Source organism: Aegilops tauschii, chromosome 6, assembly GCF_002575655.3.
Source record: "Aegilops tauschii subsp. strangulata cultivar AL8/78 chromosome 6, Aet v6.0, whole genome shotgun sequence".
In the NCBI taxonomy this organism is placed as follows: domain Eukaryota; kingdom Viridiplantae; phylum Streptophyta; class Magnoliopsida; order Poales; family Poaceae; genus Aegilops; species Aegilops tauschii.
The window spans coordinates 303,622,203-303,648,728 of NC_053040.3; the positions used below are offsets into that span (position 1 = coordinate 303,622,203).

General features: G+C 44.5%; 2 protein-coding genes across 2 annotated transcripts; one reads left to right on the top strand and one right to left on the bottom strand.

The window, feature by feature from the left end:
- The first annotated feature begins 3,567 nt into the window (after positions 1 to 3,567).
- Positions 3,568 to 15,450, top strand: LOC109765091 (probable E3 ubiquitin-protein ligase ARI8). Its single transcript, XM_020323878.4, has 15 exons — positions 3,568 to 4,016; positions 6,735 to 6,859; positions 7,114 to 7,216; positions 7,545 to 7,635; positions 8,595 to 8,767; positions 9,072 to 9,176; positions 9,256 to 9,344; positions 10,047 to 10,154; positions 10,237 to 10,327; positions 10,414 to 10,503; positions 13,818 to 13,865; positions 14,028 to 14,099; positions 14,191 to 14,290; positions 14,368 to 14,494; positions 14,768 to 15,450. Exons 1-15 carry the CDS (start codon positions 3,861 to 3,863, stop codon positions 15,051 to 15,053), a joined length of 1,764 nt encoding a protein of 587 aa, XP_020179467.1. The 5' UTR covers positions 3,568 to 3,860; the 3' UTR covers positions 15,054 to 15,450.
- A 392-nt stretch (positions 15,451 to 15,842) lies between these two features.
- Positions 15,843 to 18,004, bottom strand: LOC109765092 (nicotinamidase 1). Its single transcript, XM_020323879.4, has 5 exons — positions 17,697 to 18,004; positions 17,118 to 17,301; positions 16,780 to 16,913; positions 16,511 to 16,696; positions 15,843 to 16,064 (listed from the first exon to the last, which is right to left on the bottom strand). Exons 1-5 carry the CDS (start codon positions 17,850 to 17,852, stop codon positions 15,987 to 15,989), a joined length of 738 nt encoding a protein of 245 aa, XP_020179468.1. The 5' UTR covers positions 17,853 to 18,004; the 3' UTR covers positions 15,843 to 15,986.
- Positions 18,005 to 26,526: the final 8,522 nt, after the last annotated feature.

Here is a 26,526-nt window from a genome sequence, read left to right on the forward strand (position 1 = left end):
CGGAAAGGGGGAGGTAGTTACTGTCCTCGGAATTGCCGGGGTTCTCGGGGTCGCCGTGGTCCTCAGGGTCACCCTGGTCATCGTGGCCTTCAGGAGCGGCTAGGTGCTGTTCGAGTGTGGCGTTATCGCCAAGCTCCTCCATGTTGTCCAGAGTGGCGGCGTCTCTAGTGTCGTTCGTATCTATGTTCAAGTTGTCTTCCCCGCCCCTTCCACGTCCCCTAGATCGCTTTCGCTGGCGTCGGTGCTTGGATGACTCCCTTGCGGGATCATCGTCCTCCTCCTTGGGGTGTCGACCATATAGACGTCGTAGGTGGAAGTGGCAGTCCACTTTCCCGATCTGGGGGTCGTTAGGGAGGTTGTCGTATAGGCCAGGGCGTCGACATCCTCGTCCATGTCCTCAGCCTCCTTGGAGGTGTAGTCTAGCATATCGGTTAAATCTTTGATAGTGGCTACTAAGTGGGTGGTGGGTGGGATGCAAAATTCCCCGTGGTCTGCCTCCAGTCCGATCCGATTATAGACCTAGGGTGGGCCATCTGCAATGCTCAATGACTGGATCTGATCTAGTGTCTCGTTTAACAGCGAGAGGTCGGCCGGATTCATCTCATGGCATCTTTCGGAGTTAACCTCCGGTATGCCAGCATAGGGAGCGCGCTCAGCCAGAGCTGACCCCTAGTTCTCGGACGCCGAGGCCAGATCCAAGCTCAAAGCTAGGTCCGAGGTAAAGGCCGACCCGGAGATGGGGTTGGGAAGAAGGTCCGAAGTTGAAGCTTCGGGATTTGCGGGCTCCTCAGGTAAGACTGGGAACCTGGTAAAGATTAGATCGCCCCGGGCGTCAGCGATGTACTCTAGGTTGCTGAACTTGATTTCCTATTTAGGGGCGAAGTTGTTGATCTGGTCAAGGTGACCGGCCGAGTTGGCGTGCAAAACAATGCCGCCGAACGCGAAGAGCTGGCCGGGGATGAAGACGTCCCCGGTGCGGATGCCATCGCTGATGACTAGGCGAGCCATTGATCCTTCAGCGATCCCACAACGGAACTCTCAATGAAAGCACCAATGTCGGTGTCAAAATCGGCGGATCTCAGGTAGGGGGTACCGAGCTGTAGATCTTGGATCGATGGAAACAAGGAATGGGGAGACAGTATTTACCCAGGTTCGGGCCCTCTCGAAGAGGTAAAACCCTACGTCCTGCTTGATTGTATTGATGTGTTTGTACGATGGTTACAGAGTTGATCTACCACGAGATCGGATGAACTAAACCATATATGAGTAGGATGATGGTTCCTCTGGGCTCTACGGACTAAACCCTCTGGCTTATATAGACACCAGGGGTACTTAGGGTTACACATGGTCGGTTACCATCAGGGGATAAACATGCCATCTTCATTATCTTGACTTGGAAGATACACCAAGGCTTCGGAGGTTTCCTTCCTGAACACGGATTCGCTTATAGCTCGGCCTTCCAATGACGGATTAAGAGCGCCCCCCTGTCCGGCCCATGAAAGATAGACCGGCAACCCGAGGACCCCTTGGTCCGGGACACCCTCTGACGTGGTGGCAGTGTTTGGCCCTAAGTATCTGAGAGAGTCAAATGCCGTAGATACAACCCGGTTGTTGGCGATCAATGCAGATAGAGGCTTTCCGGGAATGCTTGAAGAACTGTCCATTTGCTTGACAGGAGCAGTACAAGGGGCAAGTGAAAGGTTGCACTGTCATACTAGGAGTGGTGGCTTTACAAGATCTTTGGATATTGCACTCTTTCTTCGACATGGCTGGTTCTCATAATGATATCAACATGCTTCAGCGTTCTCCATTGTTCGCAAGGCTTGCAGAAGGCCACAACCCAGAGGTCAACTTTGAGATCAATGGCCATCATTACAACAAGGGATACTACCTAGCCGATGGTATTTATCCTCAGTGGTTAACTCTTATGAAGACAATAACCAATTTGGAAGGAGAGAAGAAACAGATATTTGCCCAAGCACATGAGAGCGCTAGGAAGGATGTGGAGCGTGCTTTCGGTGTGCTACAATCTCGATGGGGCATCGTTCGCCACCCTGCACTCACATGAAGCACCAAGAAGCCATGAGAGGTGATGCATGTTTGTATGATCATGCACAACATGATCATGGAGGATGAGCGTGATGGCAACATATACGACCAAGGGTTTGAATCAAGGTGAAAATGTTGTGTCTAAGCACCAATAATCAACAACGTTTGAACAATTCACCCAATTTCATCAAAATATGTAATTGGCATATTCATATGCAACTCCAAAATGACTTGGTCGAGCACATGTGAAATCACATTGGCAACTAGTAGATTTATCGGTTCGTTTTTCTTTTCCTTGTATTTGTGACAATTTAAATTTGGTTGTAAACTTTGAGCTTTTTATTCGGTTGTGAAACTATTGATTACTCTCTCCATCCCATAATATAAGAACGCTTTTGATACTAGTATCACACTCTTGTATTATGGGATGGAGGGGTATTACTGAACTATGTGATATATTTGGTTGTAAACTAAATGCAATGTTTTATTTTAGTTAAATTTGGCCGCTCACCGACCGGGACGGACCAAACGCGTCGGCCACGTTGGGCGCACTAGCAACACGTCCGCACAAGAGGTAGGACGTCGCTTCTTTGCACGATTTAAGTGGACAAAATCCGAAGAAAAAGGATGTCCGATTGGTGTCTCGTTGGAGTTGGTCAGGCCAACTCCACCACATGACCCCATTTTGTCCAGGTGTGTCCGTTTGGGGTAAAACGGACATACCAGACGACCCAACGGCAGACCCCATTTTATCTTTTTGTCCGTATCGTGTCCGTTGTACCCCATCTCTGGACCAAAGTTGGTCTCGTTTTGAGGCCAAAGCGGACACACACAGACACTTTCTGGCCACTCCTCGTCCGCCTTGATCCGCTGCATGTGCAGTGTGGCCCGCCTGTCATACAAATAAAAGGGCCCACCAACCCACCCACCCACTACTGCATGCGACGGGCGGCCTCGGCGAGCGCGCAGGCGGCGACGGCGGCGAGCGGTGCGCGGGCGGGGCGAGGCGGGCGCGCGCAGGGGCGTGTGGGGCGAGGCCGGCGCGCATGGGCGAGGCACGGCGGCTGCGCGCGAGCACGACGCGAGGGCCGCTGCTGCCCCTGCGCGAGGGCGAGCGCGGCGCGAGCGCGGCGCAAGGCCGAGGCAGGGGCGGGCAGGGCGAGGCGGGCGCGGGTGGGGCGGGGCGAGGCGTGGCGGGGCGCGGCACGGCGAGGAGCTGAAGGGTAGGCAGATAACTTGGATTCGGTCGCTGCGCTGGGCGCCTTCAACAACGAGCGGATACGCGTGTCCATTTTGCTATCTATTGCCGTCCTAAACGGACGAAATCCGAACAAAGCGGACGTCCGTTTGGGATCGTGCGCTGGAGCTGTCCTCGGAGCCGTGGTGTGGCAAAGAGCTATTCGGACACGGAGGGGCGAGGCACTCCTGTTTGTGAAGTGAAGATGAAGATTCATGCCTCCCTTTCTGGTGCAGCGCAAGATTCCTTCCCATGAAAGGAAAAGGTTCCGTCTGGAAAGCACTGTTGTTACCAGAGAAGCAGAAAATAGCAAATTACACGCGAGAAAGAAAACGTGCGGAAACAAACAAGGAAGGAGAAAGCTCGCGGCTTCCTCTGCCCCGAGCGAATCCCACCCATCCTCTTCCTCCCCCCCACGTCTTCCTCCGCTCCACCCCTTTCCTCCTCCCCAACTCCCGTCCCTCCCCCGAATCCGAGCCGCTTGTTCCGTCCAAACGGTGGGGCGCGGCTCCGATCCGCCCGATCCGGGTCGCTCTCGAGGCTCCGGCGCGCGCGGCGGCGGCCGGTGGCGGCGATGGATTCAGAGGACGACACGCGTGACTCCGCCGACGAGGACTTCTACAGCGGCGGCGAGGCGGGCCTCGCCCTCAGCGACGACGGGGACGCGGACTACGACTTCGCCGACCGCGACTCCGATGACTCGGATGACCTAATCTCCCACAGGCAGCAGGTGATCATCGATTGGCGTCCGGTCGGTCCCAGTATAGAAATAGCTTGTTCGAGATAATCGGAATGGGAGATGCAGCAGCGCCGGAGCGGCCATGTATCGGTGGTTCTGTCTGCCCCTTCACGATATAGGATGGATGATGTGGACAGAAATGCTCTCGCGTATACTACTATATATAAATAGTGGATAGAAATGTGACTGGTTGGATGATCTAGATATTGCTTTCGGTTGCCCGTGTGATTGCCTGACGTGGACGAAGAGCTCGATCAGAGTCCTTTCCATGGATGAAATGTGCTTATATAAACCGGAGGGTGGTTCTGTTTATGTCCTACGGTAGGAAAAGACAAGCCGGGCATTCCCGATAAGTTACTTCTGGCTATCGGATAGGTGCTAGCTCTGACTGGTGTCCCGGCATGCGAAATTCACTTTGTGTTGTAGCTTGTAATTCACAGTGTGTCGCACTGCTTTATGATTCCAGTTTTGGTTGCTGGTAATAAGTGGTAATGGAATATAGCATGATAGGGAGAGAGGTGTTTAGGGTAGGACTGTTGGAAAGCATGAAAAGGAAAACTTCTAAACTGGGGACTAAATAATGGTTAGTATGTATTAGGCATGTACTGACATGCTACCCTGATGCAAGGATATACCAGTCTAATTGGTATGTTTCTGAATCTGACTTTGTGAGGTTTCCTGAAGCTTGCTGGTTTGATTGGAGCTGGCAGTTTTTCAATGTATCATTTGATGGCTCTAGCCAAAAGATGGTGATTAATTCGCAGGTCATACTAATTAGGTGAATACACGAGTCTTACTTAGTGTTTACTTACTCACAGTCGACGGAAATTTCTATGTGGGATGCAACTACTCTTCTAGCTTCAAACTATGAAATAGGGTACCTTGCATGATCGTGGCACAGGTCGTTAAATTTATTTCGTTTTGATTCACTATTTGTAGTGATATTCTGTCTAAATATCAAGAGATGAAACGTTTAGGAAAAGAAAAGCTTTTGAAGCTTATGGTACACAACTCTAGCGTGTTGATTCGGGGGTAGAATTTTGTTCCTCCCTTATGCAGAACTTAAAATGATAGGATTGAACACATCTTCCATTCGTTAGTGCGCTTCCCATTCATACTGATTTTCAGTTTTAATCAGATGCAAACAGAAAAATGTTCCTTGATACGATGTTGTGATATATTTTTTGGTGTACTTTCTTCGTGAAACAGAATTGACATTCAGTATACCATCATTTTGTCATGATATGTTTTCTAGATTTTATTCACACTTTCGTCTGATGTACTTGCATTCTGAAGCGTTGTGATGTGAGTGCATCAAGTGCTGTCCAATCTGCAATAGCTGATCGTGTAAAGTGTTGCAGTGTTGCTTAACATAGACCACTAAAGGACTGGTATTTTCTTTGCTTACGCAATCAAGTAACCCGACAAGTTACTGTTCTGGTTATGGAATATTGTTTGGAAGTGCATAGTTAACTTACATAGGCGTTCATCTTGCATGATGATGTTAAATTATAGCAAGTCCAAGATCTATTGATTTGGACATGGAGCATTAAATCCTTTATAAAAAATGAACCAGTTTAGTCTCTAGAAAGTTTCTATGATAAATGAAATGTCCAGCTCTTAATACCCTCGTTTCCATCTTCCTCTACCATCGTCCCCCACCCTCCGATATCCACTCTTCTCCTCTTGTTTTCCTTACAAACTCCAGTTTAACAGCAGATTTTCGCACTTCCCTCTTTGATCTATTATGGATGACCTTGAGCTGCGTTCAGTTCAGAGGGTCAGTCAAGAAGAGGGTTATATGCAAATGGTCAACGATGGGAAATATATATAGTTAGCAAAGAAGTGAAAAGTCACGGAGCTAGATTTGAGGCCGTTTGATTTGTAGCCAAATTTGACTACACTTTTGGATGGCCCACCTCACTGAGTGTGCCACTGTGCACACAATGCTTAAATTTGGTATAATCGTTGCTGCAATCCAGGTAGCTTTTGAACGTAGAAGTCTATATTATTGTAGAATTGTAATGATATCGGTATTGTGCCACACAAATAGAGTTATAACAAACCCATTTTTTTTAACAATATTGCCTTTTTTTTGTTTTTTTGGGACCTTTGACACATAAAGTCCGGGCCTCCAGGGTACATTTTGGAGACAATGTATTGAGGTTTGGGCTATTAGCATGTAAACGCATGTCATCAGTCGCAAGTCAATCCAAGCTTCTCTCTCTGCACATGCTTCCATGTGTTCTTCGAGGCTGAATAATATACTTGAAATCGTAAGGTTGTACTCCCTCTGTTCACTTTTATAAGGCGTTGAAGATATTTCAGACAGCATGCAAAGCAGGTCAATTTCAGTTGTCTGAAATGACTTATAAAAGTGAACGGAGGGAGTAGCAAATTTCTTCCTGGACGTTGAAAAATACAACCAACAGAATGCTTATTTTGCTTTTCTTTTGCCTAGATTTTTTCCTGGTTATGTACTCCATGAGTTGGTGATTTTTGGTGTATGTACCTGTCAAATAGTCATATTTTACTGCCAAAGGATTTTTTATTTACCAACTACATGCTGGTTTGACCAAGATTAACTTTTTTTCTCTCCATTTAATCTAGCGATGAACTGGCAGTACTCAGCTTATGTGGTTCTTAGGTGTTCATTTCACCTTATATCTATGTTTATCTTACTATACTATTTTCTTGTTTATATTCCAGCAAAACTACAGTGTACTGAGTGAAACTGACATAAAGCAACATCAAGCAGATGACATGAATCGGGTTTCAACTGTTCTTTCAATTTCGAAATCAGAAGCTTGCGCCCTTCTTCGCAGTTATAACTGGTAATAGGCATCATTACATCTGGCATGGTAGTTGCATGCTTAAATAGTTGTTTTTATCTAAGTTTAAGCACAAAATAGGTGCAGGCGAATGAGATACTGCTATATTAGGATCATACTTCTTTGGCCCTTCCTTCTCGATGGCAGCGCTGCTTGTATCTTCTTTTTTGTGACAGCTTCTGTAGGCGGTGATATTTAATTTATGTTGCTCGCAATATTTCCTTTCTGTAAAGGCATTATAAAGTTTCTTCTTGCAGGAGCGTTAGTAAGGTGCATGACGAGTGGTTTGTTGATGAAGCACGAGTTCGTACTGCCGTTGGTTTACCGGAGAAGCAAAATGAAATGCCAAATGAAAGAGAAGTAAGGCTCACTATTTATTTATTTTTGCTCTGTTGCCCAAGCATATTCCGCCCTTTGGACAATATAGTATTCTTCTAGTTGACGTTTATATTATTGGATTGCCTGTATATTTTGTAACCCGTGGAGTTAGTATGACCTGCCTGGTAACCTGTATTTTACTGGAGAAAATGTTGAACAGTAGGCTTGTTATTTTGAATGCTTGCGGCAAAGGGATGGGCTTGCACCCTTTTATGTTCTAGACTAGACATGCTAATGAAAACATTCCCGTACATGTAGGTCATGTGCATATAAACTCCACTTCTTACATTACTTATCTATCCTTTAACAGCTTACGTGTGGGATTTGCTTCGAAAGTTGTCCACGTGAGTCAATGGGTGCTGCTTCATGTGGGCATCCTTTCTGTGGTGTATGTTGGAGAGGTTCGTTCTCTTGTTATCCCCTTGCTTTGGATGGTCATACTTTACACTGCCCTTGCCTAGATATTGTGCCATGAATACGCTTGGTGATGGACCTAGTGTGCCTAACTATCTATTAAGTTACCCTTGATTTTTCTTCTGACTGAACACATAGATGTTTACCGTAGCTGCATTTGAGCATATCTTCCTCAATCAAAGTTGAGCATGTGGGCATTTTACTGGAGTGTGTTCCTGAATATGCTTTTCTGAAAGAAGCATTGATGGCAATTTATAGTCATGCGTGAACACAAACAAATGTATTATGCTTTTTCCTATAGCGTGAACGCAAACAAATGTATTATGCTTTGTCCTGATAGGTTGCAAGCCTGCAGTGTTATTGTTGCACAACATTGGCCATGCTCCTCCAAATTGATAACTTTTTTTTTGTGGTTCTCATTTCTTATATGCAATAATATCACTTGTTGGGCATAAATGCTGTATTTGAATGCTCTAGGGTCTAGCCGCTTGGAGTTATATATTGGATAGTATATTATTACCTGTTTGGACCATTTTGAAATTGAGTAGATAAAAAGTCCATAGATTTCCAATTTAACATTCTATATTTTTCTTTGGTCACTTAACTAGAAATATAGAAAAACCCATAACAAAACCAAATGTCATGTCCAAAGACAGATATCAGCTTTCCAGTGTTTCAACGTGATGCCATCCTTATTCTCCTCTTGCAATCTGGTTCCTTTTTAGTTCTTTTTGCATACTTTGTGAACCATTTAGTCTATATGCCCCTGTGTTTCAATTTTATCATTTCATAACGATTTGAGTTTTTGTTCCATCGTTTCATGGAATCCTTTCAGTTTATCTTACATCTTCTAATATAACCTTTTTCTTGTAATTAAATGCAATGTTCAAAGATTTTAGCTTTAATGTTTAGTTGGTGCTGATAAAATTTCCGGTTTTATTGACAGGCTATATTAGCACAGCTATAAATGATGGTCCAGGATGTTTGATGTTGAGATGTCCTGATCCATCCTGTTCTGCTGCTGTTGGACAAGATATGGTTAATTTATTCGCTAGTGACGAGGATAAGGGGAAGTATGAACGATATCTTTGCAGATCTTACATTGAAGATAATAGAAAAGTAAGTCCACATCTTTCTGAATTTTATCTGAATTCAAAATTTCTTTTCCGAGCACCAAGTGCTGCTCAGTTAGGGAAGGGTGGTGACGACCACACCTGGCCAAAGGATTCAGAATTTGGCATTGCGCAATCCTTTGTTCTGGCACCTATTCTTTTCTTTGTATTTGATTTTATATATCAGAATTTCTTGTTGGTAGCTGATAACTGAAAAAAAATGCTTAAATGTCTTGTGTATTTCACTGCCGTCTACTATCACCTTTTGATTTGCACCTCAATTATCACTGTGTGTCATTTATGTTGAACAGACAAAATGGTGTCCTGCTCCTGGCTGCGAATATGCTGTGGAATTTGTGGTTGGCAGTGGCAGCTATGATGTTTCTTGTGGCTGTTCTTACGGGTTCTGTTGGAACGTGAGTATTTCTAGCTGTAGCTTATTTGTAATATGTTCAGTCGAGCTTAGAATTAAGAAGTCGTGTGATTTTTTTTCAGTGCACGGAGGAAGCTCATCGCCCTGTAGACTGTTCCACAGTTTCCAAATGGATTCTCAAGAATAGTGCGGAATCCGAGAATATGAACTGGTACGTCTTCTCCCAAATTTTGCATTGTCTATCCAACAGCATGGTCATGTCAATGAAGTATTACTATCTCTGATTTCCAAGTGTGCCAAGCTTTGACATGCGTATGTTTGTGTAACATGTATACCGGCCCATCTGGTCTTTAACCATCTTCTTTGTATATCTAATTGCTAATGGAATAAGACGCACAGTTGGGACTAGCAAGTTGTCTACTCTACCAACTATTTGCTCATTCTCTCCACTTCCCTATTGCTTACCAGTTACTACCTTGCTTCTCTTTTGAAATTCTACTTGCCATATTTCCTTACTGAACCAAATTAGGTTTCTTCACAAAAATGCTTGTTGTAGATACCCGGCGTACATGATCCGCAAATTGGACTGCAAAGCCTTTTCTTTCTCTCACATATCTCTATTTTTGGCTTCTCTAAATTGTTCCATTTCACCTCCACTAGTGTTCTTTCTAACATGTATCCTTCTAGGGTCTGATGGGCACTCCCAAGACTTTTTTGCTTAGTTTGTGCTATTCTTTTCCCAATCTTTACTAACATAATGGTGTCGTTATGTTTAAAAAAACATAATGGTGTTGTTGTTCAGTCAATGGAATGCTGCATCTGTGCAGATATAGTATGTTTTTACTTCGAGTTGTTTTGACTATCAACTATACCTTTTTTTCTTTCTTCACCACCTGTTGGTTCTGTTTTCCAGGATACTAGCTAATTCGAAGCCTTGTCCCAAGTGCAAGCGGCCTATTGAAAAAAACCAGGGCTGCATGCACATTACGTGCACACCGCCATGTAAATTTGAATTCTGCTGGTACACAATCACATTGCTGCTGCACTTCTGCTTATAGTTTTTTGCCATTTTAGATAGTTGACACATTATGCTGTGAATGCAGGCTTTGTCTTGGTCCATGGTCAGATCACGGGGAGAGGACAGGTGGTTTTTATGCTTGTAACCGTTATGAGGCAGCAAGGCAAGAGGGAGCGGTAATGGTTCACCTAGTCATGAACATTAAGTTATTGTATCATTAAATTATTTATGCTAATTCCTTCCTTCTACATTTCTGTTATAGTTTGATGATTCTGAAAGGAGAAGAGAAATGGCAAAGAATTCCCTCGAGAGATATACACATTACTATGAGCGATGGGCAGCCAATCAGTCAGTAAGTGATTTTCAACTCAGTTAGCAGCATTGCCACTCCTTTAATGTCAGGTCTTAAGTGGGTAAATAGTGAGCTAAACTCCTAAACATTTCCTATGCACTCAAGATAGCCTAGGCATGTAACTCCCAATCCAACAGATGAGATAATTTCTTATCATGTAGTGGTGAATCGTGAGTGAACCTTTGGGTGGTAATATACGTTGTCAGCTTAGCAATGAGCTCACGAATATCATGGGTGCATAATGTACAAATCAGTACTAAGCCAACTTGGAAGTTGGAAGTGGTGCTTGAATGACTGCTATACTGTTCTTAGTTGTAGTGGTGGTTTCTTTGCTTGTCAAACTTGCCAGGAGTTCATTTACGGTCGAAGACAATGCTGTATGTAGGATATTTCGAGTTTTTAAGATCTCAGTGTGGTAGGGTCAAAGAATAGAATATTGATGCTTGTTTCTCTCTCGAAACGCAGGAGAGCTGCATATCATTTCAATAAGAAGAAAGAAATAAGTACAAGGATGCGGGTAGAAACTCCGTTGACCCAAACACCTCAAACACAACCCAAAGGAACAAATAAGAACTCTCACCACACATAAAACAAAACGGCCAAAATCAGACAAAGGACGAGCCTAAACGTCCAAGGTAAGCATCCCAAAGAAAAGCCCCCGAAGCACCAAAGCTCCAACTGAACACCAGAGGGCGAACTCATTAGCAACTGTTAGCACTCAGCAACAACACGGAAACATTTGGTCTAGCGCCATTGAAAACGCAATCGTTCCGATGCTTCCATATTTCCCACGCCACCAAGACAATGAGGAGGTAAGCCCTTTCAAGAGTTCTTTGGAAACTTGAATGAGAGCTTGACCTCACCAGCTTGAGAACCGGCCAGTGGTGGGTTGCAATAGCAATTACGCCTAATCTTTGGAGAATATGAGACCAGACCTGCCTGGAAAAGACGCACGATACAAGGATGTGCTGAATTGACTCCTCAACTTGATCGCACAAGGGGCATGCAGCCGGGTGCGGCAACCCCCTTTTGTCCAGGCGGTCTACTGTCCAGCACTGATTATTGATGGCAAGCCAAATAAATAGCTTAAGTGCAAAGGAGCTCAGGTCCACCGGATTCTCTTCCAAGGGGCGAATCTGATCGCACCAATAAAGAAAGCCTCGTATGCTGATTTGCATGAGTACAATCCCGACCGCGTAAACCGCCAACGGTGCTGATCATGAACATCCTGTTGAAGGTGCAGTCCCTCCACTTAATCCCAAAACTGAAGGTATTCAGTTAGCACTTGGACAGTAAGGGCGCCCTTGATGTCTGCGACCCATCTCCGCTCCGTTAGAGCTTGAGCCACAGTGTGCTGCTTGACCGCTCTTTTGGAGATCAGCTTGAAAAGGTTTGGAGATCTCCTGAAGCCATCGATCAGACAAGAACAAAGTGGTCTGCCCATTTCCAACAATTGACTGAACAGCGACACAGAACAAAGCCAGAGCATTTCGAGGAACGAGGACGGGCAAACCAGACCATGGGTGATCCGCGCCAGTTTTCTGCAGCCATAACCCAACGTTGAAGGTTAGGAATACCAAGACCACCCTATTGGGTTGGTCGCTGGACTCGCTCCCGGGAGTCAAGGCAGTTGCCCCCATTAGCCTTTTCCTGGCACTTCCAAAGAAACCCCCTACACCGCTTATCAATGGCCTTGATCACCCATTTGGGAAGGCCCTACGCAATCATGAGATAAATAGGAATGGTAGAAAGTACAACTCATACCGTCACAACAAACCGACTAGTACGATTCATGAGTGATGCCTTTCGTCCAGGGAGATTGTTAGCAACCTTATGAACAAGAGGGTGGGGGTCTGCCTCGGAAGGCTTCTTGACCGTGAGTGGGAGACCCAAATAGGTGCAAGGGAAGTGCTTAATATCACAAGATAAACTGCTGGATACGACCTCCATATCTTCATCCTTACACTGAATTGGGGTAACGAGCTCTTGGACATATTGGTCACAAGACCTGAGGCATGGCCAAAAATGTTCAGAAGTTGCCTGATGTGAGGTCATTTGCAGCAGGCCGGAGAAACATCACTATATCATGAGCATAGAAACTGGTTGCAGCAAACCCACATGAGCAGCCCAGTTCACAAGAGTTCAAGACATCCATCACAAGGATAAATAACATAGGGGATAAGAGGTTACCTTGATGGAGGCCACGACGATGGAAGATGTGCTCATCCGGCCCACCATTGACTAGGAACTAAGGGAAGATGTGGAGAGCAGCAAACATGTGGAATTGCACCAACGTTGACCAAAACCTAAACGCTTTAAAACCTCAATGAGGAAAGGCCAAGATACGGAATCAAAAGGCTTTCTATATATCCAGTTTGAGTAAAATGTGAGGCTCCTTTCGTTGGTGCAAACATTTTGCCATTTGTTGAACAAGGAGAAAATTGTCATGAATTCTCCTTCCCTTGACAAAAGCAGATTGGTTTACAGGCACCAAATCAGGCAGCAAGGGTGCAAGGCTATTGGCCATGAGCTTAGCAACCAGTTTGGCAAAACTGTGGATAAGGCTTGTGGGCCGGAAGTCTCACCTGGATGGCATTGACCTTCTTCGGCAGAAGGGAGATGAGCAGAGTCGAGAAGTCTGAATTTGGACACATGACCATGATGATCAGCTGAGAGAGCTAGCAGCAGGTCCACTCTGATAATTTCCCAACATGACTTATAAAACAACCAGCAAGCCCGTCAGGTCCAGGTGCTTTATCAAACGGCAAGTCTTTGATGGTTGCCCACACTTCATCCTCCGAAAAAGGCTCCTCCAAAGAAACCAAATCATGCTGCTGGAAGTGAAAAACTGAGAGGTCCAAGGAAAAATCCCGAACCTGAGACGAACCAATGAGGTTTTCATAGTAATTCAGCACAGCCTCATGTTTATCCCCTCGGTTTGTAACGACCTGATCACCAACCTTCAACTTGGGTACAAAATTCTTCTTCTTACAATATCTGGAATGTTGGTGGAAGAAAGAGGTATTAGCATCGCCATCATGAAGATGAATAACACGGGACCGCAGCCGGGTGATACTGTGATCGTGGGAAGCCAAACCAAGACAATGCAATTTAAAGTTTCGTCCGCAGCCACTCATCGCCATTGGAAAGAGCCTAATTTTCAGTAGGCCAAGCTAAGGAACATAAAGATCTAAATATTTTGTTTGTTGCTTTGTTTTTTTCATTTTGATTGATGAAATAGTTAATGTACTACTAGCAACTCTTATTTTGCATGTAACATACAATATTTACGCACTATTTTTGTTATGATGTAGTCAAGGCAAAAGGCGCTTGGGGATCTGCAGAGTCTGCAGAATGATAAGGTAGCTGACATTCATATCTGTAACATCATTGATATTACAGGTTGCATCATTTTTTTTATCAGAGCAATGTCATTCAGGGCAGTGTTATTAGAAGGATTCACAATTTAATGCTAAAATTCTCCAATACCTAATGACTGTTATTTTGTTTGGTAAACCTTACAGCTTGAAAAGCTAAGTGACATACAGAGCCAACCTGAGTCACAGCTTAAGTTCATAATTGAAGCATGGTTACAGGTATGAATGACACTCTAGTCAGCAAGTGTCGCCTGTACTTTTGTTCAGTTTTCTGAGTATCTCACTCAGGCTGTATGGTTTCATTTTGCAGATTGTTGAATGTAGGCGGGTATTGAAGTGGACTTACGCATATGGTTATTACCTTCCAGACCATGAACATGCCAAAAGGCAGTTCTTCGAATACGTTCAAGGTTCGTATTTTTCATACTGTAGATTCCATTCGAAGTATCTATCACTAAAGGGTATCCTTTTGCTATTACTTATTCAGGTGAAGCAGAATCTGGTTTGGAACGCCTTCATCAGTGTGCGGAGAAAGAACTTCAGATCTATCTCGATGCAGACTGCCCATCTAAAGATTTTAATGACTTCCGTACAAAGTTGGCTGGATTGACCAGGTAATGAAACTCTTAGTGTATTTGTTCTGGTCAGTGTTGTTTCTGTCTAACTGGTGTCATCATCCTTAATATGGACATTAGAATAGCGTTTCCCACAATCATGTTAAGATACTGGTTTCCACGGTGTAATTATGTGGTGGTCTTTCTCCGTATGTATAACTGCAAAATTCTTGCAGCTTGTGCTTTTGTTATCCATAATTCAGTACTTTTCATGTCATTGCTGTACACTTATTTTACTCATCTCTGCTCAACAATTCTTTGTCTATTTAACAGCGTAACTCGCAATTATTTCGAAAACCTGGTCCGTGCATTGGAGTCTGGATTGAATGATGTTGGAGCTCATACCGGCCAAGGTGCATGCAGCAAGGCCGTAAGCTCCAAGAACCTTGGCGGTAAGAGCAAGAGTGGCAAGAACAAGGCACCTGTTGGTGCCTCGAAGTCAGGCAGCTCAACCCGTGGTATGGATGATGGGAACATCTGGGCCTGTGATCAGTGCACATTTGCAAACCCTAGGTCTGCTAGGAGCTGCCAGGTTTGTGACCATCAGCAGCACCGTTAAATCTTGTCAAGCATTGAACATATGGATTCGATTGGATTGGAACACCCTGTCCCGTGAATGCCTAGAGGCACATGGCGCATGAAGTTACTGGCCTCTAGGGCAGGAAAAAACGAGAGGGTGGAAATAGAAGACTCTGCTGCATTGGAAGCGCAGCAAAAGCTAAAGAGGTAGAATTTTTTGTGTCCTGGTTGTCTGTTAACCGACGATGCCCCAGCAGCCTCACTCAAATATCATGGCTCGTTTGTATATAACTTAGCACCCAGCCCTCTTGTCTTGTTTGAGAGGGGTATTGACGGGTGTTTGCCGATGCATGGACTGACCTCCTGTTGTAGTGTTGTACAACTGTTGTAAAAACTGTAATAATAATATATTGACCCGTATTGAGTACATTTGTTTATGTTCGCCTGTCTTTCAGGTTTTTTTTAATTCTATCTAATGAGGAAATAGTTGAACGCAAAAGATTTCCCTGTGGCAGGAGCAGCAGCAATATAGGTATAGGCACGCTTGTGCAGTGTGGCGTTTGCTTTGCTCCTATGGCGGAGCTAAAGGATCCTGTTTGAAGAACTGTAATTGTGAACTTACAGACCATGTGGACCTTTTTCCGTCAGCGGACAGCATACGCCCTGGCCCCATGGGTATGGTGGCACTAGGCAACACGCATCGTGAGGTCTGACGGGGAGGCTACCCGTTCCAATCTATGTCTATCCAAGCAATCTCATCAGCAGCTTATCGGTTCATATTCTATGACGCACAGCCTTGGAACCCAGAATATATGCAAACTACGCGGCATAAAAACACAGATTGGGAATGGTATCTATTCTGCGGCAGATACAGCATCTGATTATTCTACATAGAGTGGATAAACAGGACTACATAGAACTATATAGCACGGTCCTTCCAGCAAGACCATCAGACCTGATGAATGATCTAGTCTTATTCTTCAAGAATTCCGTCAACTATCTTGGCACCCCTTGATTTGGCCATGTAAAGTCCCATGTGATGCATAAGATCCTGCATCATTATGAAAGGTTAGCTGTAAGTCCATGTTTCTTTCTTTTAATGAGCAAGGGAACGCGCAAGATATCAAAGCAAATTTGCTACCGTTGTGTCTATGCAGTGACTTTCATGTCAAGAGAAAGCAGCTGAACTCTACGCGTAAATACTTCGCGGCCAACGCGACAATGCATTTTCCATGTAAAACTAGTGCACTTTTTTTAGGTAGAACACAATTTTCCTCTTTGTTGATGTTCTATAGCTATAAAAACTCCGGATCATATGGCATGGGATTTTGGTATGGTATATAAACTCTGGATGCTGGGAACTCCATCAATGTCGTCTGTTTTACAAAACCTAATACTAGCTAAAATTACATGCTCCAGAATACGAAAGCTATCTATTCTCTTTCTGAAGTCTACACTCTCACTGACTATGCATAGTAGAGTTTAGTGGCTGAGTACCTGTGGATGGGCCAAAGCTCCTTTCATACTCCTGGCTACTTCGACAGGGAGGTCAAATGTTGCACATCCCTCAGAATAGATCACAACATCTTCCAACGGGGGCACTCGGCCAATGTTTCTTGCAGCCAGCGTTGAACTCACAAAGTCCAAAACACAGTAGTCTGTGCATATTCCTACAACCAAAACCTGCATCAAGCAAATTCACGAGTCATTTATAATGGGGATCACACTTTTTTTCACCGAACACTTAAATAGGAAGGATCTCTTACGGTTTTGATCTGGAACTTTGCGACCCACTCGCTGAAAACATTGGACCCGTCCTTCTCAAATGAAGCAAGATAACCATCAATGCAGTCCTTGCGCCTCATTGTCACATTTGGATCATTCTCCAGCCACTCCAGAGCTGCATATGGCAGATTGAACTTCGTCAGAACCCAGATATGGAACGTATTCTGTTGTCATTCTCCCATATCTTATCAGGTTGCCAAAACCATCGATTTAGCATATCCCAATTCAACATGAAAGAATCAGTTCATAGAAACTGAACATGCTCTGCGAAAGGCTTAAGATAAGTAATAATGCAAAAAATGTGGAGCTGGTGTTTAACCTGGAACAAAGTTTTCTTCACCGGAACCGATGATACAGTGCGGCGGAAAAGGCGGCTCAGGTTTATCGGGGTGGTGGGTATCAAGGAACGCAAAGACCGGCCAGTTCCTCTGGCAGAACACCTTGGCAAGCCTGGTAGACTCCTCCACCATCTTCTCGATCTGCTTATTCGGCGTGACAGGGGCCTGCAAACGCCATCTTTCTTATAAGTAAAACGAGTAATAATACTTCATGCAGATTGATATTAATTCATGGGAGGAAGAAAAGGGAATTGGAGATTCAAGATGGGCCAGAAAGAGAAAAGAGACAAGAAATAAACACGAGACGGAGCGAGGAGTGCGTGACAAGAAGAGAACAACAAGAGCCGAGAAGCGAGGCAGGAGGAAGCTGCGAGAGGATATCTGGCCCATTCACTCGCGTCCCCATCGTAGAGCAACCAGCAAAACTCCAACTCTTTCGGCATGGTGGCATGCATCCACCGGACCGCCGAGATCCCGCAAGAGCCGATCAACCTCGCGCGAAGGATCTTCACTTTATAATATACTCAAAAACAGAGCAGAGGAGGGGGAGCAGAACTCACGAGGTTCCCGGCGCCGACGGTGCAGAAGCCGTTAACGAGGTCGACGAGGACGAGCCCCGTGCCGGGCGTCAGGAGGAGGTCGGCGTCCGGCAGGAAGGGCGCCGCCGAGCGGAGCAGGTCAATCGCGGCGGCGCCGCCGCTGGCTTCGGACCCCATGGAGATGCGTGAAGGGAAGGGGCGGTTGGTGGTTTGGGTTTGACTGGTCCCGATCAACTAGTACGTCACGAGCCCCGTTTTGTCTAAAATCTTTCTCGACCGGCACCATCCAGTTGTAACCCCGGGTAGAGGCGGGACCCGGATTGGCAAACTTAGTCAAACCGGAGTGGTTGGAGTGAGTGAGAAGAGCCGAGCTGATTTGCGGTGTCATTGACAAGCCAGGTTTAGGTTTAGTTTTATGACCAACGTATCATGTCGATTGGTTGCACGGCGCATCACGCCATTGTTTTTTTTTTCTTCGGAGAAAACTTCCGATCTATTCTCTTCAATCACGCCATTGTTATCTAGTATCACCGATGAGCAAACACATGAACCGGATTTTATACCATGTGTGTTTGAACATTGTTTTTTAGAGAAAAGGTGCTAGGGACGCTCGGCTTTATATTGAATTAATAAAAGCAGAGACGACATAGGAGTCAAATACAGAGTCGGAACAGATAATATCGCACACAATATAGTCCGAGGCTAGAAGCAGATTAAGTTCATGTAATGAAACATCAGAGCTAAGTCAAAAGTGCAGGCTCAAGCAACGACTTGATGGTGGTTGATGGCGTGGATAGCCCTAAGCTTGGACAGCACAACGTCAGCGTCTTTCTCTTTCCCAGAGGAGGTGGATATGCTGCGTGTCAAGAGAAATCAAGTAGTGGCGAGCTCTTATTTAGATATCTAGTAGATAAAAGCCATTTCAAAATACGGTCAGCAGGATGGGAGAGTAAAATTCCCTCGATGGCAAGTTCGTTTTGAATGGTCCCAAGCTTCAAAATATCGAATATCGGGTTCATATCGGTTTGGCTTCGACATATCGAATGTTGGATATCGGGTGATATATCGGACGATATGTAGATATATCAGAGAAAACATGTCTAGTTTTTTTTCATTATTTTAGTTTGAGACATTTAATTTTAGTAAACAAAAGTGTATGACGGCAATGCTTTAACATAACACTTTTAAATTCCTAGTTTATTAGCTTGTTGATTAAGAACCTATTAAGAAAAGATTCACAAAATCCTTACTCTATGATTAAAAACAATACAATATATATGCATTTGAACGAAACATTGTGCATGACTTTTGATAATATATAATAAACTTGTAAATGCATAATCTTATTTCACTGCTTTCTAATAAAGAATTGTTGTCATCTATGTATCATTCTATATCGGTGGACATATCGGTCTAGATATCGGTCATATCGGTCAATATTTCAGTCCATATCAGATGATATATTGAAAAATGATATTTACCAAATGACATGTTATGTTTTTATGTTGACAGGGCCACAAAAGTGATATATTGGCCTGCATATCGGTTGTATCGGCCTAGATTTAAAAGCTTGGGTCCAACCCATACCAATGCACCAAAAGTACACCATGCTAATCTCCGTGATTGGCCTCAGGCGTTCTGAAGCAAGCCTAACAGATCTTGCATCGAATTAGGGCGCCAATCAATGCCAAAACATTGGCTCACACAGCTCCAGAGGAACAAAGTTGGAGCACATTAAAAGAGCAAGTGATCTACGTTCTCATGCGTGCCGCATAGGGCACACATGCCATTATCAAGGTTGTTGCGTCTATGAAGATTCATCGCAGTATGGAGGCGATCTTTAGAAGCTTGAGATAGGCGTGTCACTCAAAGATCCTTTCAAAAATCCCAGCCTAGGACCATGACATAGCTTAGAGTACATGGATATGACTGAGAAACTTCCCGAAGGTTACATGTCCTAAGATATCGTGTCTTTTGAACCGAGGAGCCGGGTCTGATTAATGATATTCTATAAAACTTCCCAGGAGTCAGATTCGTGGATAGAAAAGTTATAGAAGAATAAAATGCTAGTGGTGTCATCCACACGCGTCTTTAACTAAGATAACCGGGTCGGGAGCAACTACAAATAGTTAAGGAAATGTGACGAACAAGAGAACATCTGAAATCCATCCACTTGCATGTCCAAAATTTGGCAACGGCCCCATCGCCTACCGTAAAGTTAGCCCATTGTTGAAGATACCTTTGCAGGATTGGATCCCATTCCAGAATTGCGACCCTTTGGAAGAGGAAGAGAAAAAGGAAGAGTTGGAGAAATATTTAGCTTTAAGAAGCCTAGCCCACAAGCTATCGTCGCGCTGAGAAATTTTCCAAATCCATTTCGAAATTAAAGAAGGGCTCATATTTTTGGATTTGGTAATCCCAAGTCCCCCCTTGGGTTTTATGTTTACATAGTTCTTCTCAAGGAACCATCTGATATTTTACGCTTGGTGTCACCTGTTGGAAATATGCCCTAGAGGCAATAATAAATTGGTTATTATTATATTTCCTTGTTCATGATAATCGTTTATTATCCATGCTAAAATTGTATTGATAGGAAACTCAGATACATGTGTGGATACATAGACAACACCATGTCCCTAGTAAGCCTCTAGTTGACTCGCTCGTTGATCAATAGATGGTTACGGTTTCCTGACCATGGACATTAGATGTCGTTGATAACGGGATCACATCATTAGGAGAATGATGTGATGGACAAGACCCAATCCTAAGCCTAGCACAAGATCGTGTAGTTCGTTTGCTAAGAGCTTTTCTAATGTCAAGTATCATTTCCTTAGACCATGAGATTGTGCAACTCCCGGATACCGTAGGAATGCTTTGGGTGTACCAAACGTCACAACGTAACTGGGTGGCTATAAAGGTGCACTACAGGTATCTCCGAAAGTGTCTGTTGGGTTGGCACGAATCGAGACTGGGATTTGTCACTCCGTGTAAACGGAGAGGTATCTCTGGGCCCACTCGGTAGGACATCATCATAATGTGCACAATGTGACCAAGGAGTTGATCACGGGATGATGTGTTACGGAACGAGTAAAGAGACTTGCCGGTAACGAGATTGAACAAGGTATCGGGATATCGACGATCGAATCTCGGGCAAGTAACATACCGATTGACAAAGGGAATTGTATACGGGATTGATTGAATCCCCGACATCGTGGTTCATCTGATGAGATCATCGTGGAACATGTGGGAGCCAACATGGGTATCCAGATCCCGCTGTTGGTTATTGGCCGGAGAACATCTCGGTCATGTCTGCATGGTTCCCGAACCCGTAGGGTCTACACACTTAAGGTTCGATGACGCTAGGGTTATAGGGAATAGATATACGTGGTTACCGAATGTTGTTCGGAGTCCCGGATGAGATCCCGGACGTCACGGGGAGTTCCGGAATGGTCCGGAGGTAAAGATTTATATATGGGAAGTCCTGTTTTGGTCACCGGAAAAGTTTCGGGTGCTATCGGTAACGTACCGGGACCACCGGGAGGGTCCCGGGGGTCCACCAGGTGGGGCCACCGGCCCCAGAGGGTTGCGTGGGCCAAGTGTGGGAAGGGACCAGCCCCTAGGTGGGCTGGTGCGCCTCCCACAAGGGGCCCAGGGCGCAGGAAGGGGGGAAAGGGGAAACCCTAGGCTCAGATGGGCCTAAGGCCCACCTAGTGGTGCGCCCCCCTCTCTCCCCCCCTTGGCCGCCCCCAAGTCCCATCTAGGGCTGGCCGCACCCCTTGGGGGGGGACCCTAGATGGGGGCGCAGCCCCTCCCCCTCCCCTATATATAGTGGGGGTTTTGGGGCTGCCATACACAGGAGAACATCTCCCTCATAGCGTAGCCCTACTCCTCTCCCTCCTCGTCTCTCGCAGTGCTTGACGAAGCCCTGCTGGAGTGCCACGCTCCTCCACCACCACCACGCCGTTGTGCTGCTGCTGGACGGAGTCTTCCCCAACCTCTCCCTCTCTCCTTGCTGGATCAAGGCGTGGGAGACGTCACCGGGCTGCACGTGTGTTGAACGCGGAGGCGCCGTGGTTCGGCGCTTAGATCGGAATCAACCGCGATCTGAATCGCTACGAGTACGACTCCTTCATCCGCGTTCTTGCAACGCTTCCGCTTAGCGATCTACAATGGTATGTAGATGCACTCCCCTTCCCCTCGGTGCTAGATTACTCCATAGATTGATCTTGGTGATGCGTAGAAAATTTTGAATTTCTGCTACGTTCCCAACAGTGGCATCATGAGCTAGGTCTATGCGTAGTTTCTATGCACGAGTAGAACACAAAGTAGTTGTGGGCGTCGATTTTTTCAATTTACTTGCCGTTACTAGTCTTATCTTGATTCGGCGGTATCGTGGGATGAAGCGGCCCGTACCGACCTTACACGTACACTTACGTGAGACAGGTTCCACCGACTGACATGCACTAGTTGCATAAGGTGGCTAGCGGGTGTCTGTCTGTCCCACTTTAGTCGGATCGGATTCGATGAAAAGGGTCCTTATGAAGGGTAAATAGAAATTGGCATATCACGTTGTGGCTTTTGCGTAGGTAAGAAACGTTCTTGCTAGAAACCCATAGCAGCAACGTAAAACATGCAACAACAATTAGAGGACGTCTAACTTGTTTTTGCAGGGTATGCTATATGATGTGATATGGCCAAAAGGATGTGATGAATGATATATGTGATGTATGAGATTGATCATGTTCTTGTAATAGGAATCACGACTTGCATGTCGATGAGTATGACAACCGGCAGGAGCCATAGGAGTTGTCTTAATTTATTGTATGACCTGCGTGTCAATGAAAACGCCATGTAATTACTTTACTTTATTGCTAACCGTTAGCTATAGTAGTAGAAGTAATAGTTGGCGAGACAACTTCATGAAGACACGATGATGGAGATCATGATGATGGAGATCATGGTGTCATGCCGGTGACGAAGGTGATCATGCCGCGCCTCGAAGATGGAGATCTAAGGCGCAAGATGATATTGGCCATATCACGTCACTTTATGATGTGCATGTGATGTTTGTCATGTTTACATCTTATTTGCTTAGAACGATGGTAGCATAAATAAGATGATCCCTCACAAAAATTTTAAGAGACGTGTTCCCCCTAACTGTGCACCGTTGCGAAGGTTCGTTGTTTCGAAGCACCACGTGATGATCGGGTGTGATAGATTCTAACGTTCGCATACAACGGGTGTTGACGAGCCTAGCATGTACAGACATGGCCTCGGAACACATGCGAAACACTTAGGTTGACTTGACGAGCCTAGCATGTACAGACATGGCCTCGGAACACAAGAGACCGAAAGGTCGAACATGAGTCGTATAGCAGATACGATCAACATGGAGATGTTCACCGATGATGACTAGTCCGTCTCACGTGATGATCGGACACGGTCTAGTTTGACTCGGATCATGTATCACTTAGATGACTAGAGGGATGTCTATCTGAGTGGGAGTTCATTAAATGATCAGATGAACTTAATTATCATGAACATAGTCAAAAGGTCATTGCAAATTATGTCATAGCTTACGCTTTAGTTCTACTGTTTAAGATATGTTCCTAGAGAAAATTTAGTTGAAAGTTGATAGTAGCAATTATGCGGACTGGGTCCGTAAACTGAGGATTGTCCTCATTGCTGCACAGAAGGCTTATGTCCTTAATGCACCGCTCGGTGTGCTGAACCTCGAGCGTCGTCTGTAGATGTTACGAAACATCTGACATACACGTTTTGATGACTACGTGATAGTTCAGTGTGTGATGCTAACGGTTTAAAATTGTGGCAAAAAGACGGTTTTGAAACGTCGCAGAACATATGAGATGTTCCAAAGACTGAAATTGGGATTTCAGACTAATGCCCACGTCAAGAGGTATGAGACCTCTGACAAGTTTCTTAAGCCTGCAAACTAAGGGAGAAAAGCTCAATCGTTGAGCATATGCTCAGATTGTCTGAGTACTACAATCACTTGAATCGAGTGGGAGTTAATCTTCCAGATGAGATAGTGATGGTTCTCCATAGTCACTGCCACCAAGCTATTAGAGCTTCGTGATGAACTATAACATATCAGGGATAGACATGATGATCCTTGAGCAACTCGCGATGTTTGACACCGCGAAAGTAGAAATCAAGAAGGAGCATCAATTGTTGATGGTTAGTAAAACCACTAGTTTCTGGAAGGGCAAGGGCAAAAGGGATACTTCATGAAACAGCAAATCATTTGCTGCTCTAGTGAAGAATCCCAAGGTTGAACCCAAACCCGAGACTAAGTGCTTCTGTAATGAGGGGAACGGTCACTGAAGCAGAACTACCCTAGATACTTGGTAGATGAGAAGGCAGGCAAGGTCGACAGAAGTATATTGGATATACATTATATGAATGTGTACTTTATTAGTACTCCTAGTAGCACCAGGGTATTAGATACCGGTTCGGTTGCTAAGTGTTAGTAACTCGAAATAAAAGCTGCGGAATAAACGGAGACTAGCTAAAGGTGAGATGACGATATGCGTTGGAAGTGTTTCCAAGGATGATGTGATCAAGTGTCGCATGCTCCCTCTACCATCGAGATTGGTGTTAAACCTAAATAATTGTTATTTGGTGTTTGCGTTGAGCATAAACATGATTGGATTATGTTTATTGCAATACGGTTATTCATTTAAGGAGAATAATGGTTACTCTTTTATTTGAATAATACCTTCAATGGTCTTGCACCTAAAATGAATCTCGATCGTAGTGATACACATGTTCATGCCAAAGGTATATGATAGTAATGATAGTACCACATACTTGTGGCACTGCTATTTGAGTCATATTGGGATAAAACGCATGAAGAAGCTCCATGTTGATGGATCTTTGGACTCACTCGTTTTTGAAAAGATGAGACATGCAAACCATGTCTATTGGTATATATGCATGAAGAAACTCCATGCAGATGGATCGTTTGGACTCACTTGATTTTGAATCACTTGAGACATGCAAATAATACCACATGGGCAAGATGACTGAAAAGCCTCGTTTTCAGTAAGATGGAACAAGAGAGCAACTTGTTGGAAGTAATACATTTGATGTGTGCAGTCCAATGAGTGCTAAGGCACGCAGTGGATATCGATATGTTCTTACTTCACAGATGATTTGAGTAGATGCTGAGTGTATTTACTTGATGAAACACAAGTCTGAATTATTGAAAGGTTCAAGTAATTTCAGAGTGAAGTTGAAGATCGTCGTGACAAGAGGATAAAAATGTCTGTGATATGATCATAGAGATGAGTATCTGAGTTACGAGTTTGGCACACAATTAAGAAATTGTGGAAATTGTTTCACGACTAATACCGCTTGGAGCACCATAGTGTGATGGTGTGTCCGAACATCATAACTGCACCCTATTGGATATGGTGCATACCATGATGTCTCTTATCGAATTACACTATCGTTTATGGGTTAGGCATTAGAGACAACCGCATTCACTTTAAATGGGGCACCACGCAATTCCGTTGAGACGACACCGTTTAGAGAAACCTAAGTTGTCGTTTCTTAAAAGTTTGGGGCTGCGATGCTTATGTGAAAAAGTTTCAGGCTAATAAGCTCGAACCCAAAGCGGATAAATGCATCTTCATAGAATACCCAAAACAGTTGGGTATACCTCCTGTTTCAGATCTGGAAGTAAACAGGTCCTTTCTCGAGAAAAAGTTTCTCTCAAAAGAATTGAGTGGGAGGATGGTGGAGACTTGATGAGGTTATTGAACCATGACTTCAAATAGTGTGTAGCAGGGCACAGGAAGTTGTTCCTGTGGCACCTACACCAATTGAAGTGGAAGCTTATGATAGTGATCATGAAACTTCGGATCAAGTCACTACCAAACCTCGTAGGTCAATAAGGATGCGTACTACTTCGAGTGGTACGTAATCCTATCTTGGAAGTCATGTTGCTAGACAACAATGAACCTACGAGCTATGGAGAAGCGATGGTGGGCCCGGATTCCGACGAATGGCTCGAGGCCATAAAATCCGAGAGAGGATCCATGTACTTGATGGTCGTAAGGCTGTTGGGTGCAGATGGATTTTAAAAGGAAGACAGACAATAATGGTAAGTGTCACCATTAAGAAAGCTCGGCTTGTCGTTAAGATGTTTTCCGACAAGTTCAAGGAGTTGACTACGATGAGACTTTCTCACTCGTAGCGATGCTAAGAGTCTGTTGGAATTGTATTAGCAGTCTTGCAGATAGGATGTCAAAACATTGTTTCCGCGACGATTTTCTTGAGGAAAGGTTGTATGTGATACACCAGAAGGTTTTTGTCAATCCTGAAAGATGCTAACAAGTGTGCAAAGCTCCAGCAATCCTTCTAAGGACTGGAGTAAGCATCTCGGAGTTGGAATGTACGCTTTGATGAGATGATCAAAGGTTTTGGGTTTATACAAAGTTTATGAGAAACTTGTATTTCCAAAGAAGTGAGTGGGAGCACTATAGAATTTCTGATGAGTATATGTTGTTGACATATTGTTGATCAGAGATGATGTAGAATTTCTGGAAAGCATACAGGGTTATTTGAAAAGTGTTTTTCAATGGAAAACCTGGATTAAGCTACTTGAACATTGAGCATCAAGATCTATAAGGATAGATCAAAGCGCTTAATAGTACTTTCAAATGAATACATACCGTGACAAGTTTTTGAAGGAGTTCAAAATAGATCAGCAAAGAAGGAGTTCTTGGCTGTGTTACAAGGTGTGAGTATTGAGTAAGACTCAAGACCTGACCACAGCAGAAGAGAGAGAAAGGACGAAGGTCGTCCCCTATGCTTTAGACGTAGG